A 17,707-nucleotide genomic window follows, 5' to 3' on the forward strand; every position below is an offset into this window, starting at 1 on the left:
ACTATAGCAGCTGCAAATCACATTTGTTTATTCATTTATCGATTTGATTAATTTAACTCACCAACTAGAGGTTTCTCCATTTTGGCGCTGGAATATACATAGTATATTTTACCTTACACTGATGGGCACTGACTGGCAGCACCATGGGCACTGATGGCCAGCACTGTGGGCACTGATGCTGGGCAGTAATTGGCACATTATCTAAATTTTGTGTAATCAGGGCACTGATTACTTGTCTCCACTATGAGGAGGAGCCGCTGATCGGCTCTCCTCACCTCACACACTGACAGTGTGAGGCGAGGAGAGCCGAATAACGGCACGTCCTCATTTACATGTGACCGGCTGTGATTGGACACAGCCGATCAAATGGGTAGAAGAGTCCCGTAATTGACTCTTTACCGAGATCTGGGTCGCGCCGTGTCCTAGCAACACGGCGGGGGCTCGCGAGAGAGGCTGTTCTGGTGCGCTGTCATATGATGGCATCCCAGAATAGCTGCACTGCTCCACTGTAGCAAGTGGTTAAGGACTTCGGCAGAAGAACAGCGGAGAGATGGAGACACGATACACCAGAACAGAGATTATAATACATCTTCTATTACAGGGAATGGGGGGGGGGGGAGACAGGGGACACTGGAGAGACAAGAATTATACCTCCTTTGCAGAGAAAAAAGGGGAGGGGATACTGGAGAAGTAATAATACATCTTCTAATTTAAAATACCAATTCTGATACAGAAGACAGAGGGGAGGTAGGAGACATAGGACATCAGAGAAGGGAGTAGAATACATCCAATTACAGGGAACAGAGGGAGGTAAGAAACACTGGGGTTGATTTGCTAAAGGCAAATAGACTGTGCACTTTGCAAGTGCAGTTGCTCCAGAGCTTAGTAAATGAGGGGAAGCTTTGCCGACTTCCATCATCCAATCATGTGCAAACAAAAATGCTGTTTTTTTTTTTCCCTTGCATTTGATTGGGTATATATTTTGTAAAGTGAAGCTTCAACTGATTCACTAAGCTCTGGAGCAACTACACTTGTAAAGTGCACAGTCTGTTTGCCTTTTGTAAATCAACCCCACTGGATAGGTGAATATACTGCCTGTTTAATTGCAGAGACTTTGAGGGGTTGATTTCCTAATACTGGAGAATGCAAAATCTGGTGCAGTTGTGTATGGTAGCCAATCAGCTTCGAACTTCAACTTGTAAGCTTTGACAAAAAATCCTGGAAGCGGATTGGTTTCTATGCAGATGTGCACCAGATTTTGCACTTTCCAGTATTAGTAAATTAACCCCTTAGTTGCAAACTTTATTAAACCCGACAAGGTCGCTCTAACAAAAGTACTCAAATAACAGAAGCCAGTCTCTTTCCAGCACTCACCTTGTAGGGAGGAGGAGGATGTATTGGAAGTCCTCCTTCTGTCCGCTGCAGAGATTGCTTGACCTGCTCCACCTTGATGGCTAAATGTGCCTCAAAGTATCGTCGCAGGGCCATGCACGTATGTTTCCCCGTTTGGCGACTTGCGAAAATTTCATCATCGCTCAGCAGAGCTCCCTGGTCTTCCAAATTTAAGATTTCCAGAGTGCTGATCTGAAAATAAAAATTATAGGTGGTAATACAGATTGCCTGAGGTGATCATAAATAAAAATTAAAAAGGCTGGCCAGAAACAATCAGTTTGGGGAGGAAACAGCTAGAGGATGCTGGACATCTTCCAGCCAGCAAATGAGGCGAGGCTCTACCTGAATTGCTACAGCTTCAAATGCAGAATGTAAGAAGCTCACAGTGTGAAGTAAAAGCAGAGTAAGCAACTTTATTACAGCAGAGGAGCGCGTCATTACAGCAGAGGAGCGCGTCATTACAGCAGAGGAGCGCGTCATTACAGCAGAAGAGCGCGTCATTACAGCAGAGGAGCGCGTCATTACAGCAGAGGAGCGCGTCATTACAGCAGAGGAGCGCGTCATTACAGCAGAGGAGCGCGTCATTACAGCAGAGGAGCGCGTCATTACAGCAGAGGAGCGCGTCATTACAGCAGAGGAGCGCGTCATTACAGCAGAGGAGCGCGTCATTACAGCAGAGGAGCGCGTCATTACAGCAGAGGAGCGCGTCATTACAGCAGAGGAGCGCGTCATTACAGCAGAGGAGCGCGTCATTACAGCAGAGGAGCGCGTCATTACAGCAGAGGAGCGCGTCATTACAGCAGAGGAGCGCGTCATTACAGCAGAGGAGCGCGTCATTACAGCAGAGGAGCGCGTCATTACAGCAGAGGAGCGCGTCATTACAGGAGGGGAGCGCGTCATTACAGGAGGGGAGCGCGTCATTACAGGAGAGGAGCGCGTCATTACAGGAGAGGAGCGCGTCATTACAGGAGAGGAGCGCGTCATTACAGGAGAGGAGCGCGTCATTACAGGAGAGGAGCGCGTCATTACAGGAGAGGAGCGCGTCATTACAGGAGAGGAGCGCGTCATTACAGGAGAGGATCGCGTTATTACAGGAGAGGATCGCGTTATTACAGGAGAGGATCGCGTTATTACAGGAGAGGAGCGCGTTATTACAGGAGAGGAGCGTGTACAACTATGCAAGACTGAAGCTAAGGGCGGAGGTCAGATTTAGAAGTGATATTAAAGGTTTGTTTTTGAAACAAAAATCAAAACATGTCATACCTACCTGCTCTGCAATGGTTTGCAGAATGTAGCTTCAATCCTCCTCTCGGCCCTCCTGCAGGGGCTCCTGGCTCCTCCTCCCTGCCGAGTGCCCCCAGAGCAAGCTGCTTGCTTTGGAGGCACTCGTGTATGCTCGCTCCCAAGCTGCCTCTGTGTCCATAAGACACAGAGCACAGCTCAGCCCCCATCCCCTCCTCACTTGCTGTGATTGACAAACCCTGCTGTGTCTCAGACAATGAGGAGGGAGAGTCCTGGATGGCTGAGGGAATCAGACATTGCTGGATAGAGAGGGGGGCTCAGGTAAATTTTTGGGGGTGCTGGGGCAGCTGCTACACACAGAAGGCTTTTTATCTTAATATGCATAGAATGCACCTTCTGCCTTTACAACTCCTTTAAACTTACCTCAAAACTAAGCTTTTCCAGTGATGAGATCTTACAGCTGCAGGCACTCCCATGTTCACCCTTCTAGCAGAAACCCCCATTTACAGCACAGGGCCCTGAACGGCACGGGTGGCCATTCCTTCAGAGTGCATGCGCCAGCGATGTCACCGTCTGCATATACAGTAAATATCTCCTAAACATATTTACACTACCTATTAGGTAGGCCTTATTATAGGCTTACCTATAGAAAAAAGTTAGTAATGGAAGTTTATTTTCACTTTAGCCCCTACTGTTATTCTAATAAACTGGTTGTATGGAATTCAATTTTTCTTCTTTGTGAAATAAACTGCCATTCCATAAGAGACAAAGCCTTGACATCAAAGCACTTACCAGGTTCACCAGTCGTCGGAGGCCATCCTGGTGGTCAAACAGCTCCAGCACAGCTCGGAAGGAGAAGCAGATGGAGAAGAACATGGTGGCATGACAGCAGCCGGAGGCGTGGGAGCATTCCATGAGCCACAGGGTGTAATTCACAACATCACTGAGAACTTTGTGCGGGTGCATACACACCTAAAGAAGCAAAGAGTCAAAAACTTGCAGCAAGCAACAAACTAGGTAAGAAATTCATTTCATGTAATGGTCTGAAATGTGAAGAGAAAAAAAGATAAAAAAAAAAAAAAAAAAAGAATACACATTATATTATATATATATATATATATATATATATATATATATATATATATATATATATATATATATATATATATATATATATATATACACACACACACACACACACACACACACACATATACATACATATACATACATACATACATACATATATATATATATATATATACACACACACACATACATATACACAGATATATATACACACACACCTAGAAAAAAGGTGACGTGTTCAATACTTATTTTACCTGGTGTGTGTATATATATATATATATATATATATATATATATATATATATATATATATATATATATATAAATTTAATTTTTATTTTTTACTTGTTTTTCCTTATATTTACATAATGAATGTGACACAGATCACTATCAAACTCCGATCATTGAGCAGAAAAGCTCTGGCGGTGTTAGCGAAAATCTTGTCGTGTTACTGTTGCACGCAACCGACACTCTAGAGGTCATTGGCTGAAACTCAGCCTAATCTCAGAGCTTTAACAGCGTGCTGAACAAAAGCAAACAATACTGGTGTTTAGTAAAAATGGACAACATTTCGAATTGTCATCACTTTTCCTTTTGTAGATATAATGCTCCATATGAAAGTGGAGGTTAGTAGCATCCAAGTGTGTTCCTCAACAAGGAACCTGAGGACATCGGCCTCTTTCATTTGCAGGACATCCAGTCCTCTGGACATTGTTAATCACTCCTAAAGCTATGAGGAGGAAAAAAGCAAAAGAACATATCTACTGATATATATCTCCTTCATAGCACATTACTTTAAAGGGCTTGCTCACACCAGCAGCCACGCGTCGTGGTGTGCATAATGAATGCGTATAAACCACAAAGCAAGGATGGAGATGGGCCATTAGAGAACTCATAAAAGTCTGGAAATACAAAAAATCCTAACAATTTCAGAGAATGAATAGGAAGAAATGAACAGGCTGCACACGGAGTTCTAGAACATTACTATAGAAGAGCTCCTGAAAATGATGTAAAGGGCCTAAATATTACAAGAGGTACACATCTAAAGAACCAAAGAGTCAAAAACTTGCAGCAAGCAACAAACTAGGTAAGAAATTCATTTCATGTAATGGTCTGAAATGTGAAGAAAAAAAGATAAAAAAAATAATTCACATACATAGATATCTCTATAGATCTCTCTCTCTCTATAGATCTCTATCTCTCTCTCTATAGATCTCTATCTCCATCTATCTCTATCCTGACAATGTGCTTCGCCCCCACTCTTCACTAACCTGTGTAAAAAAGATGTATATACATATTTTCGCTCCGGTCTGGTCATGTGATCCGGCTCCCCCACGTCAGTCAGCAAGGGCTGCATAGGAGAGGAGGGAGCATTCAGAACAGCTGGGCCAAAAGAGCCTATGGGTGACTGTACCTTTATCGAGTGCTCTTTCATCCCCCCTGCGCTGAATGGATAAGGGATCATGTGACCGGACTGAAAATCGCAAAGTACATACATCTTTCTTACACAGGTTAGCATAGATATTAAGAGGGGGAGGGAGCATTTTTAAAACTAGTTAAGTTTATCATGGAATTGTATATAAAAAAGAAAAAAAAAAAATTTTTTTTTGCTCATTTGCCAGACCATAACAGAACAGAACAGAAATTGTATCCACTTCCAGACAACCTCCTGTACCCTGCTACAGTGCGGCCCCCGATGCACTGGATCATATATTTACACACACGTAATCCAACATTTCCTGGTGGAAGGAGGGGGGGGGGGGGGGGGGCGCGCACCCACCGCCCTGGCTGTGCAGTAATTCTCTACAGCACAAGCCGATCAGCGGTTCCCGCCCCATGGTTTACGGCCAGGACCTGCTGATCGGCTGAGCGAATGACAGAACTCCAGTGTTGTTAAACAACAAAGGACACTCTATGGAGAGCAGCGATGTGGTGTTTTTTTTTCAGAGTAAAAAAAGGGTCACATCGCTTAGTAAAAGCAGCACACACTTTACACATTGTTAGGAACACAGCCCCCTAGAGGCTACCCCATCACAGCCAGTGTCATTAGTACATTGTGTTTCTAGTATTTGCACGGATCACTGTGTTCGTCTCACTGGTGATGTCAGTGCCCACTTCCCCAACTTTAATGCAAACCAATATATATATACACACATTTATTTGGATTTATTTAACCAAAGGCATGTAGCAGATTACATTATCAAATACCACCAAAAAAAAAGCCATTCGTATGAAAAAAAAAAAATGATACAAATTTAATTTGTGTACAGTGTTGCATGACCGTGCAATCGCCAGTTAAATCAGCGCATTAGCAAAAAAATTCCTGGTCATGAAGGGGGTATAAAACCTTCCGGACCTGAAGAGGTTAACAGAGCCGACACATACTAATGTAGATAAATCTGGCTGGGCATCCAGGCTTGGACAACCTCTGGTCACAAGTTAAGTTGGGTGACCAGGCAGTTCAGAATGGATTCTAAATGCAGCAAACCTCTCAAGCACTCACCCTCTCCATAGCGTCCTGGTTGTAGGACAGGTAGTAGAGACACATAGACACCCCTGTGGCCGCCATCGATGGGCGTGGAATTTCTAACAATTTCTGCACTCCGCCATGAGCGACAAACTCTGCAGCAAACTTGTTGTGGAGGAGCAAAGAGGCCAGATGCTGGAGAGAGAGAAAAACACTTCTGTGAGACATGCAGAGGCCGGGCTGAAATATAACGTGACACTTCCAACAAATCCGTCTACCTTGAGAGCTTCGAAGGTGAGGAGAACATCGTTTGTACGTTTCAAGTCAATGTAATGCATCATCAGTTCACGGGAGCCCAGCTGCATAAAGATGGGGAGCAGCTGGAAGACGAAACACAAATATAAGTATACAGCAAATATTATTCCAGCAACGGGCACGGAACCCAGAGCAAATAAATAGCACTACAGGGTAGGTGGCTTGGTAGTTGAGAGATATATACTTAAACATTTATACACATACACATTTTTTGCACAGATGTAAAATGACAATGGTATAAACAGATACATTGTAGTAGCATTTTTGTACTCCTTTTCTTGGAATTAAAGCAATTGTAAAAGTCTACATTTTTTTTTAAATATCAAACATGTAATATCTACCCTGCTCTGTGCAATGGTTTTGCACAGAGCTGCCCCGACCCTCTTCTTCTGGGGTCCCTGCCAGTGCTCCTGCTATGGGGGCTCAACCCCAAGCTGCACTGTGCGCGTCTTTTGAGACACAGTGCAGCTAAGACCCGCCCCCGGCTCATAGGATTTGATTGACAGCCGCAGGAGCCAATGGCTCCTGCCTGAGCCTCCCTATGAGTAGAGGGGGGGGGGGGGGGGGGAGAAGAGCAGCGCTGATGCAGACAGGTACAGCGCTGAATCGACATCAGGCTCAGGTTAATATTTTAGGTAGGGCTGGGGGTGGGGAGCTGACATGGAAAGCATGCAGAGAATGCATTAAAGGTAAAATAAAAACCTTTGTTCTTTCAACCCTTTTGTTACCAGGTCCATGTCGTACAGAACTGACATCAGGGGGTTTCACATACAGTCCCGTGGCTGCAGCAACCAGGATTGTGTGAAAAACTGACAGGCAGACTTTAATTGCCGCCACGCAAAATCGTGCACCCCATCTCCCCCCGGCCATGTATTCCAGGCTCTGCTGCAGGCTCAGGACTTACATGGCAGGTGCCGGCAGTTGGGAGGGGAGGGAGAAGAGCGGACACATATCCATCCTCCTCCTCTTGCTGTGACCAGGAAAGTGATGTGTATGATGTCACTTCCAAGTCACCCCATCACATTCCCTGGCTAGCATAGCCAGGAAGGAATGTATTGCAATCCGAATTGCATTGCAATACATCCAGTGGACCCCAGGAGACTCATTAAAAGAGAACCTGTCCATTAAAAATCATCACATAGGAAACTTTGTCCCCTATGTGATGAACAAAAACAAAAGTTAATCCAAAAAAATAAATAAAATGCCCCCCCACATATACCCACATGTCAGGGGTGCCTAAGCATGTAAAGGTTGAGTGCGATACAAGTTGCATATCGCCATGCACGCTGGAGTGAGTAATATTTCTAGAACAAGACCTCCTAATGCTAAATAGGAGGGGCTTTTGAATTGTCTATAGAAAATATAGGGTAGTCACTAGCAGTGTTCCCTTTAGCCTGCGCGCATGCGCGGGCGCGCAGTGTGAATGAAGGTCCCGCGCAAGCACCTATTCAAACCGCGCAGCCGCAGACGTGGCGGCCGTGTAGCAGAGCGTGCGCCGCGAGAGCACGCCCATTGTGTGACAATAGCGAATGAAAATTCGCTATTGTCACACGGATCCTCCTCCTGGCCAATCAGGGAGCGGGTCCTCCCGCTTCCTGATTGGCCGAAAGGCCAACTTCATGCCATTGGCCGAGGAAGAGGCGCCGGGACTCGGGGAGTCAGGAGGACTGAGGAGAGGCAGGAAGCCGGGGAATGAACTGAAGAGAAGCTGCCGCCCGTGACCATGAGGTAAGTGCACGGGGGGGGGGGAACACTGGCATCTCTACATTGATTTGGGGACAATGCTGTGGGCACTCTGCATTAATTAAAAACTGAAAAAATGGCAGAACCATTACTAGACTCGGGACTGAAGAGTCTCTACATTGAAAGGGGGCACACTGGCATCTCTACATTGAAAGGGGGCACACTGGCATCTCTACATTGAAAGGTGGCACACTGGCATCTCTACATTGAAAGGGGGCACACTGGCATCTCTACATTGAAAGGGGGCACACTGGCATCTCTACATTGAAAGGGGGCACGCTGGCATCTCTACATTGAAAGGTGGCACGCTGGCATCTCTACATTGAAAGGGGGCACACTGGCATCTCTACATTGAAAGGTGGCACGCTGGCATCTCTACATTGAAAGGGGGCACACTGGCATCTCTACATTGAAAGGGGGCACACTGGCATCTCTACATTGAAAGGTGGCACACTGGCATCTCTACATTGAAAGGTGGCACACTGGCATCTCTACATTGAAAGGGGGCACACTGGCACCTCTACATTGAAAAGGGGCACGCTGGCATCTCTACATTGATTGGGGGCAATGCTGTAGTACTCTGCATTGATTGGGGGCAATGCTGTAGTACTCTGCATTGATTGGGGGCAATGCTATGGCACTCTGCATTGATTGGGGGCAATGCTGTGGGCACTCTGCATTGATTGGGGGCAATGCTGTGGGCACTCTGCATTGATTGGGGGCCACAGAAAAATGATCAAACGTTGACCGGTCCGCGGCGATAAAAAGGTTGGGGAGCACTGCGCTCAGAAATTTTTTTATTTGCTCAGCCCAGTAAAAAATTAGAGGGAACATTGGTCACTAGGGATCGACCGATTATCGGCAAAGCCGATATATCGAGGGCCGATATGCACTTTGCCCGATATATCGGAATCGGCCTTTTGATTTACCGATATTTCGGGAAAGTGCTGTACCGGAGTGATGCCCGCAGCTAGAGCCATCAACCCGCTACCGGCGTCCATAGCCGACAGTCGGCTGTCTTGTAATGACAACCGATGCGGCTGAGAAGCCGCTCGGCTGTCATTCCAAGGAGTGGGAGGGGACGACCTTCTGCGACCCGCCTGGGTCTCTTGTCCCACCAGGAGACCCGGGCATCCTACCTGCACCGCCGCCGTCTGACCGAGTCTCCATCTGCACCGCCGCTGTCTGACCGAGTCTCCATTTCTTTGAATTCATGACATGAATTCCAGGTACTGGCGGCGCCGAATTCAAAAACTTACAGCATTCAAAACAGCCAAACTTGGGTTTTGAATGTTTTTAAGTGCAGAGGAGGGGTTTGGGGTCTTTTAGACCTCCAGATCCCTACACCACAGTACCTGTAGACATTTAAAAAAAAAAAAAATGTAATGTCCGAAAATATCGGCAGATATCGATATCCGATGACCAAAATATCGGTATCGGCGGTAAAAAAACGATATTGGTCGATCACTAGTAGTGACATTAGTTGCCATTTTATGGGTGCACACAAATTTAAGGTTTGACATGTTGGGTACTCATTTCGGTGCAACCTCATCTTTTATATTTTACCGTGTAGTTTATTGCGGTAATATCGTGGGATACAAAAAATTTTAAACTACCAACATTTTATTCTCTAGGGCAGTGGTCCTCAACTCCGGTCCTCGGGACCCACCAACAGGCTAGGTTTGCAAGATTTACATCACAGTTAATCTCATTTGCTGCTCAGTGATTGCAGTATTCTAGTCTGCATCTCCCCAAGGTAATATTCAAAAACTGGCCTGTTAGTGGGCCCCGAGGACCGGAGTTGAGGACCACTGCTTTAGGGTGTCTGCTTTTAGAGAATATAGAATGTTTGGGGGTTTTGTGGAATCTTCAGGCCTAAAATGATTTTTTAAATGTGTGGAGAGAAGAAAAAAAAAAAAAAAATTGCACAGATGATCAAAAACCACCAAAAGAAAGCTCTATTTGTGGGAAAAAGGACATGCATCTTTTTTCTTGTACAGTGTCGCACGGCCGCACAATTTTACGTTAAATAATGCAGCGCCGAATCGCAAAAAATGGCCTGGTCATTAAGGGTGCAAAACCTTCCGGTCAAGAACTGGTTAAGCTTTGACAAAAAAAAAAAAAAAACTGGAAGCTAATTGGTTTCTATGCAGAGCTGCACCATATTTTGCACTCCACAGTTTTAGCAAATATACCCCCCCCCCCCCCCAATGGCACCTTCCATTCATCTCAAGTGACTTACCTTTAAACTCTATGCAGGTCTCATATTTTGGTGCCCAAAACCTCCCCTCCCATTTTTAGGATGTGTGCCTTTCACTCACCTCTTGATACTCTCCCAGCGGGGTCAGGTATTGCAGGATGAGCCTCTGTTCTATGCCCGGAGTGAGAGGGGACAGGCTATAACTGGTCCCTATAACCCAGGGAGACATCTCTGACCAGCTGCTGTTGGATAATTCGCTGGTCGCTCGCTCCACCTCCGAGAAGCACAGTTTCTGTTTCACCTTACGATGGCTATCCAGATCCATTTTTGTTCTCCGCGGCGGTCCGGTGCCATCGGAGTTGACGAGGATTCCCAGTCTCGGGGAGACCTCCGTCTGGAAGGAGAGGTCAGCTTCCCCATCTTTAGCTCTTACGTCTACCACCATGTTTTCGCCGTAGTCCATGTCCACTGCCTCTTCGTCCAGCGGAAGGAGCGGCTCACCTAGAGGTTTACGGGGGCTTTGGCGGCGAATTTCCTGCCTAGGAGAGGCTTCTTTAGACTGGAGCTCGTGTAGCCGGCGCAGAACGAGAGCAACCTGGAAATGAAAAGCAGAGAGGTTCACAAAAAAAAACCAAACAACAGAAAATACTAATCCTGGTGTGCATTACCATGCTAGATCCCAACAGAATGACCCCCCCCCCCCCCCCCACATCTATTACAAGGCAGCCATCATTTTATTTACTGAATATTTTTGTGTTAAAAGCACATAAGAAGATGTGAATAGACCCCAAAAATGTATTTCTTTCAATACAACCAGTACCCAAATTGGACTTGTTGTACGGCAGAGCTCAGACTGGGTGTTCTGTCCCACTTTTATGTACTTTTTACGGCTTGTATTGAACTGCATGAGGTTATTTTTCTGTAATATGCTGACATCTAGTGGTGGTTACTTGCCACTACAACCTGTTTCCTGTCCTGTTTACTGTAGGTGCTAGTTTAGTCCAGCTATGTCCAAACTATGGCCCTCCAGCTGTTCAGGAACTACAATTCCCATCATGCCTAGTTATGTCTCTGAATATCAGAGATTTACAATGCCTCATGGGAATTTTACTTCCTGAACAGCTGGAGGGCCATAGTTTGGACACCCCTGGTTAGTCCTAGCTATACCTCCTCGCTTCTTCAATGTTTCCTCAGTCAGTGTTCGATTCCCTGAGCCCGGTGTATGTGAATAACTCATCTTTTTACACTTCAATACTGCAATAAGTTTAAATAAAATTATGCAGGATTCAACTTCTCTCGTCCTATTGAAGAGTGAAGCTGCCTGTGGATGGTGCCAGGTCTGTCCAGACAGACAAGCCTGGGTCTAAGGAGGTGTTGGCTAAGCATAAAGCAGCATTTGAAATAGAACACTGTAGGAAAGAGAAGCAGTACAAGCAACTAGTCAGGTGTACTGCAGTGACTATGTGCTAACAAGGTACATGCTGATAGGAGGAGAGAGCAGCAGCGTCACCCATAGGCTGCATTGACTGTTCAGTCACTGTCGGCGTCGGCGATCCCTCCTCTCCCCTGCAGCTGCCGCTGGCTGACAGCGTATAGCACTGATTACTGTAGTAATGTCACTGGTACCCCCAAAAGTGTCAAAAATGTCAGTCAAGGGTCCGATCTGTCCGCCGCAATGTCGCAGTCCCGCAAAAAAAAAAAAAAAAAAAAAAAAAAAAAAAAAAAAAAAAAAAAATCGCACATCGCCGCCATTACTCGTTAAAAAAAAAAAAACACCAAAAATGACAGAAATCTTTCCCTTAGTTAGTAAATGCAATAACTTTTGCACAAACCAATCAAAATACGCTTATTGTGATTTTTTTTTACCAAACATAGGTAGCAGAAAACAAATTGGCCAAAAATTTAAAAAAAATTTAGATTTTTAAATTTTTTTGGGGGGAATTTCATATAAAAAAAATTTGAAAAATAGTTATTTTTTCAAAATTTACGCTCTTTTTTTGTTTATAGCGCAAAAAGTAAAAAAATCGCACAGGTGATCAAATACCACCAAAAGAAAGCTCTGTTTGTGGGAAAAAAAGGACGCAAATTTCGTTTGGGTACGGCATTGCACGACCGCGCAATTGTCAGTTAAAGTTGCACAGTGCCGAATCGCAAAAAGTGGCCTGGACGTAAGACAGCAAAATCCTCCGGTGGTAAAGTGGTTAAAATCCAGTAATACGTTGTCTCACCCTGCTCTGCACATGCAGTAGGTCTGTAATTTTTAGAGGACTGTGCAGAATTTGTAGAGGCCGATCTGCTAACAGCCTAAAGATTTACTGCTGTTCAATGGCTCTGGGCTTCAGTAAAATGGCCGCTGCCAGCAAGAAGAGACAGGAGCAATGCTGGAGGTAATTTACAGCACACACTAATCTTGGTAGCATCATTATTAATGTGGAATCCTTGCTAATGTGCTCCTGGTTAATGTGATTTCCTTGCTAAAGAAAATAATCAATTTGTTATGGGTAAAGTTCAGCATTAAGGCAACTCCAAAAGTTCCTTTGCAGATCACCGCCAATTATACACCCAAATATCTGTACATATCTGTTAAAATGAACAATACACAGGCCTTACCAGCTGTGAGTTCTCATCGCGGTAATTTGCAGCAATATCCTGGTTCTCCATGGCTCCCCCCAGCAGTCCTATGGCGTAGGTGCGCAGGGGCTGTTCTGCTTCACGAGCCCACTTGAAGAGATTTTCCATGATCCCTTCCTAACAGCAAGCAGGCAGGATTACGTTTTTATGGGGAAAAATTTTTATATATCACACACAGTAAATAAAAAAAAAAAAAAAAAAAAAATTAAATTACTGTCTAAAGAGTTATCAGAAGGAAATTTTATACCCCAACTTTGCAGATAGACCCACCTTCTCCTGGAACACCACGGCTGTTTCCAGACCCGGCATGATATCGAGCAAAAGCCGACAGGCTGCCGTGTTCAGAGGATGCTCCCGACTGGTCATGACGTAGGCGTTCACCAGCTAAACAGAAAACAATATGAAAGGTGCAGACAATATGGAAGCAGCAGGCACATTAAAAAAAAAAAAAAAAGTAGGGGGTTGGAGGATTGGGGCGAGATTCTTGATATTTGCAGTGGTTTGGTATCTACCAAACTCTTGAACTGCCTCACACAACTATAAATATACACACACTACACAGGGTCTAACCCCCCTGGGCAGCGAGGGGAGAAATGTGGATGTATTGGAGAGATGTACTGCACATGTTTATATTTTGCCCAGACATACATTTTCTTTGTTAAATAAAAAAAAGGAACAAAGCCATAAACTTACTGCATTCATGAAGTCATCATTTTTAAAGAGAATGCGTAGAAGGTGTCCCAGCATGCAATCGGGGTTTGCCCGTCCTGCAAAAAAAAAAAAAAAAAAAAAAATGGACTGACTATGTAATCAATTATAAAACCATATAAAAAAGGTATGATCCTTCCAGGAAAAGTTGTGTATATTCTCAGACAATTCAGAATACTGGGTATAAAAGTGCACTTCGCGTCAATAGGACGCAAGAATCCATTTACTTACCTGGGTGCCGGTCATCGAAGGGGTCGGGGTCACCTTTACGATATTCCTCCGTCTCCTTCTCGATCAGCTCAGCCATCCTGGGAAAGAGAGAGAGAGAGAGACATTAAAGACTAAAGCAGGCCATACACGATGCAAATTTCATCCGAAAATCGAAATTGCCAGTGAATTCAAACGATTTTCGTATCGTTAGTGTGGTATGTGCAACATGCGATTTTCGTACGACAGCAAAAATTGACATATCAAACATGTTGGTTTTTTGCAAAAATTGGCCAAATTTCGTATCATTAATGGGGGGAGTTGTATGATTTCACCTAACAAAACACAGAACAGTAGGGGGTGTGTCCAGTAGAGGTGTGGTTAAAAGGGCACAAAAAATAGTGTTTGGAAGTACGATTTTCGGATCACATTGATGGTACACTCGCATGATGTACACCACGAGTCCTGCTTGCGTTTATCGCACGATAAATCGTTCGAAAATTCGCATCGTGTATGGCCTGCTTTAGGCCCCTTTCACACATACAGACCGTTTGTCCGTTTTTCATCCATCTGTTGACAGATGAAAAAAACAGACATCAATGCATTCCTATGGAAAAACGGATGACAATGGATGATCATCCGTTCACATCCGCTTCTGTCAATATCCGTTTTTTTGAACGGATGAAAGCCATATTTTTCTTCTGAAAACAGACGAAAAAACAGACGAAAAAACAGACGAAAAAACAGACGAAAAAACAGACGAAAAAACAGACGAAAAAACAGACGAAAAAACAGACGAAAAAACAGACGAAAAAACAGACGAAAAAACAGACGAAAAAACAGACGAAAAAACAGACGAAAAAACAGACGAAAAAACAGACGAAAAAACAGACGAAAAAACAGACGAAAAACAGACGAAAAACAGACGAAAAACAGACGAAATGAATGATCCGTATGTGTGAAAGGGGCCTAAACTAGAACGTATTCTACAACTTAAAAGAACAAATCTGCATCCTAGGAATGTGGAATATTTTCCTGGGTCTGACTTTCCTTCTCACCTGGTTAGTATTGGGACCATGTCCTGACCTCCGCCATGTCCGCTCTCCCACTGCTCCAGCAGGGCTGTCAGCTCGGACTTGGAGTCCACAAATGTCCCCGCGGACGCCATGTCTAGGAACGAAAAAAAACAATACAATACATGTGTAAAAAATGATGTTGCATCAAGAAAGTCACTGGGAGGTCATGGGAATATTCTATAATCATTCTTTAAAGTATATAAACCCATTAGAAATACTTGTTACAAATAAACATTGCCACTTGCCGACCGCCCTCCGCAGATATCCTGCGGCAGGCTGGCTAGGCTGCGAACCGCCGAACCTGTACGGCGGTTTGCGGGAGCACGCCCTCCCCCATTAGGAAGCGGGTAAGCCGATCCATGGGGCCGACGCTCGCAATCGCTCCCCGGGGAGAGAGAAGGACATTCTCCTGTTGCAAACAGACCATTCTCTCTGGAATGAACACAGAGCTCCCTGTATTCCTCCTATTTAGGATCACATGTCTCTGTGTTCATTTCACAAGTCCCTCCCCCCATACAGTTAGAAAACACCCCCTAGGCTCACACTTAACCCTTTGATCACCCCTGGGTTAACCCCTTCCCTGCCAGTGTCATTATTACAGTAACTGCATATTTATAGCACTGATTACTGTAGTAACGTCACTGGTCCCCCCAAAAGTGTAAAAATGGCAGTTAGGGGTTCGATCTGTCTGCCGCAATGTCGCAGTCACAAAAAAAAAATAAAAATAAAAAATAAAAAAAAAAAAAAAAAAAAAAAAAAAAAAAAAAAAAAATCGCTGATCGCTGCACCATTACTAGTAAAAAAAAATAAAATTTAAATCTTTCCCGTAGTTAGTAGGCGCAATAACTTTTGAGCAAACTGATCAAAATACGCTTAGAGATTTTTTTTTTTTTAAGGTCACTGGTTCCCCCAAAAAGTGTAAAAAATGTCAGTTAAGGGTCCGATCTGTCCGCCGCAATGTTGCAGTCCCGCAAAAAAAAAAAAAAAAAAAAAAAAAAAAAAAAAAGGCGATCGCCGCCATTACTAGTAAAAATAAAAAAAAAAAAATGAAAAATCTTTCCCCTAGTTTGTAGACAATAACTTTTGCGCAAACCAATCAAAATACGATTATTGGGATTTTTTGGGGACATTGGCTCCCAGTGCTGTCAATCAAAGCCAGTGATGAGGGAGTGGGGGTGGAGCCAAGTCCTGCTTTGTCATTGGACGCAGCAGCGGGGCTCGGAAGTGAACACACACACACACGTGCCACCATGGGACGCAGGCTTCCTATGGGGGCACTGGACAAAGAGGTGGGGCCAAGAAAAGTTGGTCCGCAGCCACTCTGTCCAATTTCATTACACAGAGCAGGTAAATATAGACATCTTTGTTATTTTTTACAAAATCGCACACCCAGAGGCCAGCAGGTTCTGGCGTTGGCCTTTGCACCCAGAAGAAGCAGCCGGCTGAAAAGTACCAAGATGGCAGAGTGGGCCCCACTGTGTGGCACCAGAGCAGCAGATTCCAGTGGGACAAATGGGTGCACTGTGCAGGTGAGAATGTGCTTTGAAGAGCACTACAGGTAAGTGTGGGGGGGGGGGGGGAGATTGAGTACTGCTTCAATACAATTGAACTGTAGAAGAGCCTTCAGTACTATGTGTGTGCATTCAGGTGGAGAGAACATCAACTCCCCTGCATTTATTTCACTATAAAGTGATTGCATCATTTGTGTTATGGACACATTATTTATTTTACATTGCAAAACAGATGGACTTCCAGTCTATGAACAGGAAACAACTGGCTCAGAGTTTTGTTACACACAAATCATGCAGCACAGACCGTCCATCCGCCCATTTCTTTCTTCCACACAGATCAGAATGAGCTCAGTGTTCACTTTAGTAAAACTATACAGAGAGAACATCGCTGGCCATGTCCTTCAGAGGGAGCCATGCAGTGAAAGCACGCTCTCCCTGCTGGCTGAGGAAGAATTGCGTAATGTGCAGATAATGCAAGGCTCTTTACACAAATTTTTCAGGCCCTAAACAATGCTGCTCAGATCTCTGAAAATTTTAGGCTGATCAAGTGAAACGTTCAACACCTGCAGTTTAGAGGCTGGACCACGAGCACAAAATATAAAAAAACGCAAATTATAGTCCTCAATAGTAAGAAAGATATAAATCCACTCATTAAATACACATTTGCAAACCCAGATATTGCCTCAAAAGTAGCAGTGCGCTATATATAGCCTGTGCAGAGGGCAAAACTGTGGGAGGGGCCCAGCAGTCTAAACTGGGATAGGGTGGGGCAAAGACAACACCAGCTTCTCTGCACAGAGAGAGAGGGAGAGCAGTGAGCTCAAGGATGTGACCAATGATTGGCTGTCACAATGGTCACATGATTGGAAGCGATTCCCACCAGCTACCAAATCAGTGCGGACAGAGAGCCGCCTTTGACCGCTCAGTCTCTGTGCTGGGGCGCCCCATTAATCCCACCAACAACCCCAACGCTGGGGCGCCCCAGCCTTGGGGTCGGTGGTGGGAGCGATGGGGCGCCCCAGCGTTGGGGTCGTTGGTGGGAGGTGCCGAACTTTTCATGCTGAGAGCGCACTCCCAGCACAGAGACTGAGCTGTCAAAGGCAGCTCTCCATCGCCACTGATTTGG

General features: G+C 44.8%; 1 protein-coding gene across 3 annotated transcripts in view; it reads right to left on the bottom strand.

Annotated features, from left to right (window-relative positions):
* The window catches only part of DCAF1 (DDB1 and CUL4 associated factor 1), a 73,349-nt gene that overhangs the window by 44,550 nt on the left and 11,092 nt on the right, over positions 1-17,707 (bottom strand). For all 3 annotated transcript variants that reach the window (XM_082264934.1, XM_082264932.1, XM_082264933.1), the window contains exons 2-11: positions 15,053-15,164; positions 14,019-14,095; positions 13,773-13,846; positions 13,350-13,463; positions 13,059-13,196; positions 10,570-11,043; positions 6,469-6,570; positions 6,227-6,385; positions 3,427-3,606; positions 1,375-1,584 (exon numbers count right to left, since the gene is read on the bottom strand). In XM_082264934.1, coding sequence (XP_082121060.1) covers positions 1,375-1,584; positions 3,427-3,606; positions 6,227-6,385; positions 6,469-6,570; positions 10,570-11,043; positions 13,059-13,196; positions 13,350-13,463; positions 13,773-13,846; positions 14,019-14,095; positions 15,053-15,162 — 1,638 coding nt within the window. In that variant the 5' untranslated portion in view covers positions 15,163-15,164. The remainder of the gene's footprint in view (positions 1-1,374; positions 1,585-3,426; positions 3,607-6,226; positions 6,386-6,468; positions 6,571-10,569; positions 11,044-13,058; positions 13,197-13,349; positions 13,464-13,772; positions 13,847-14,018; positions 14,096-15,052; positions 15,165-17,707) is intronic.

This window comes from Pelophylax lessonae (assembly GCF_965119305.1).
Source record: "Pelophylax lessonae genome assembly, chromosome: 8".
Lineage (NCBI taxonomy): Eukaryota > Metazoa > Chordata > Amphibia > Anura > Ranidae > Pelophylax > Pelophylax lessonae.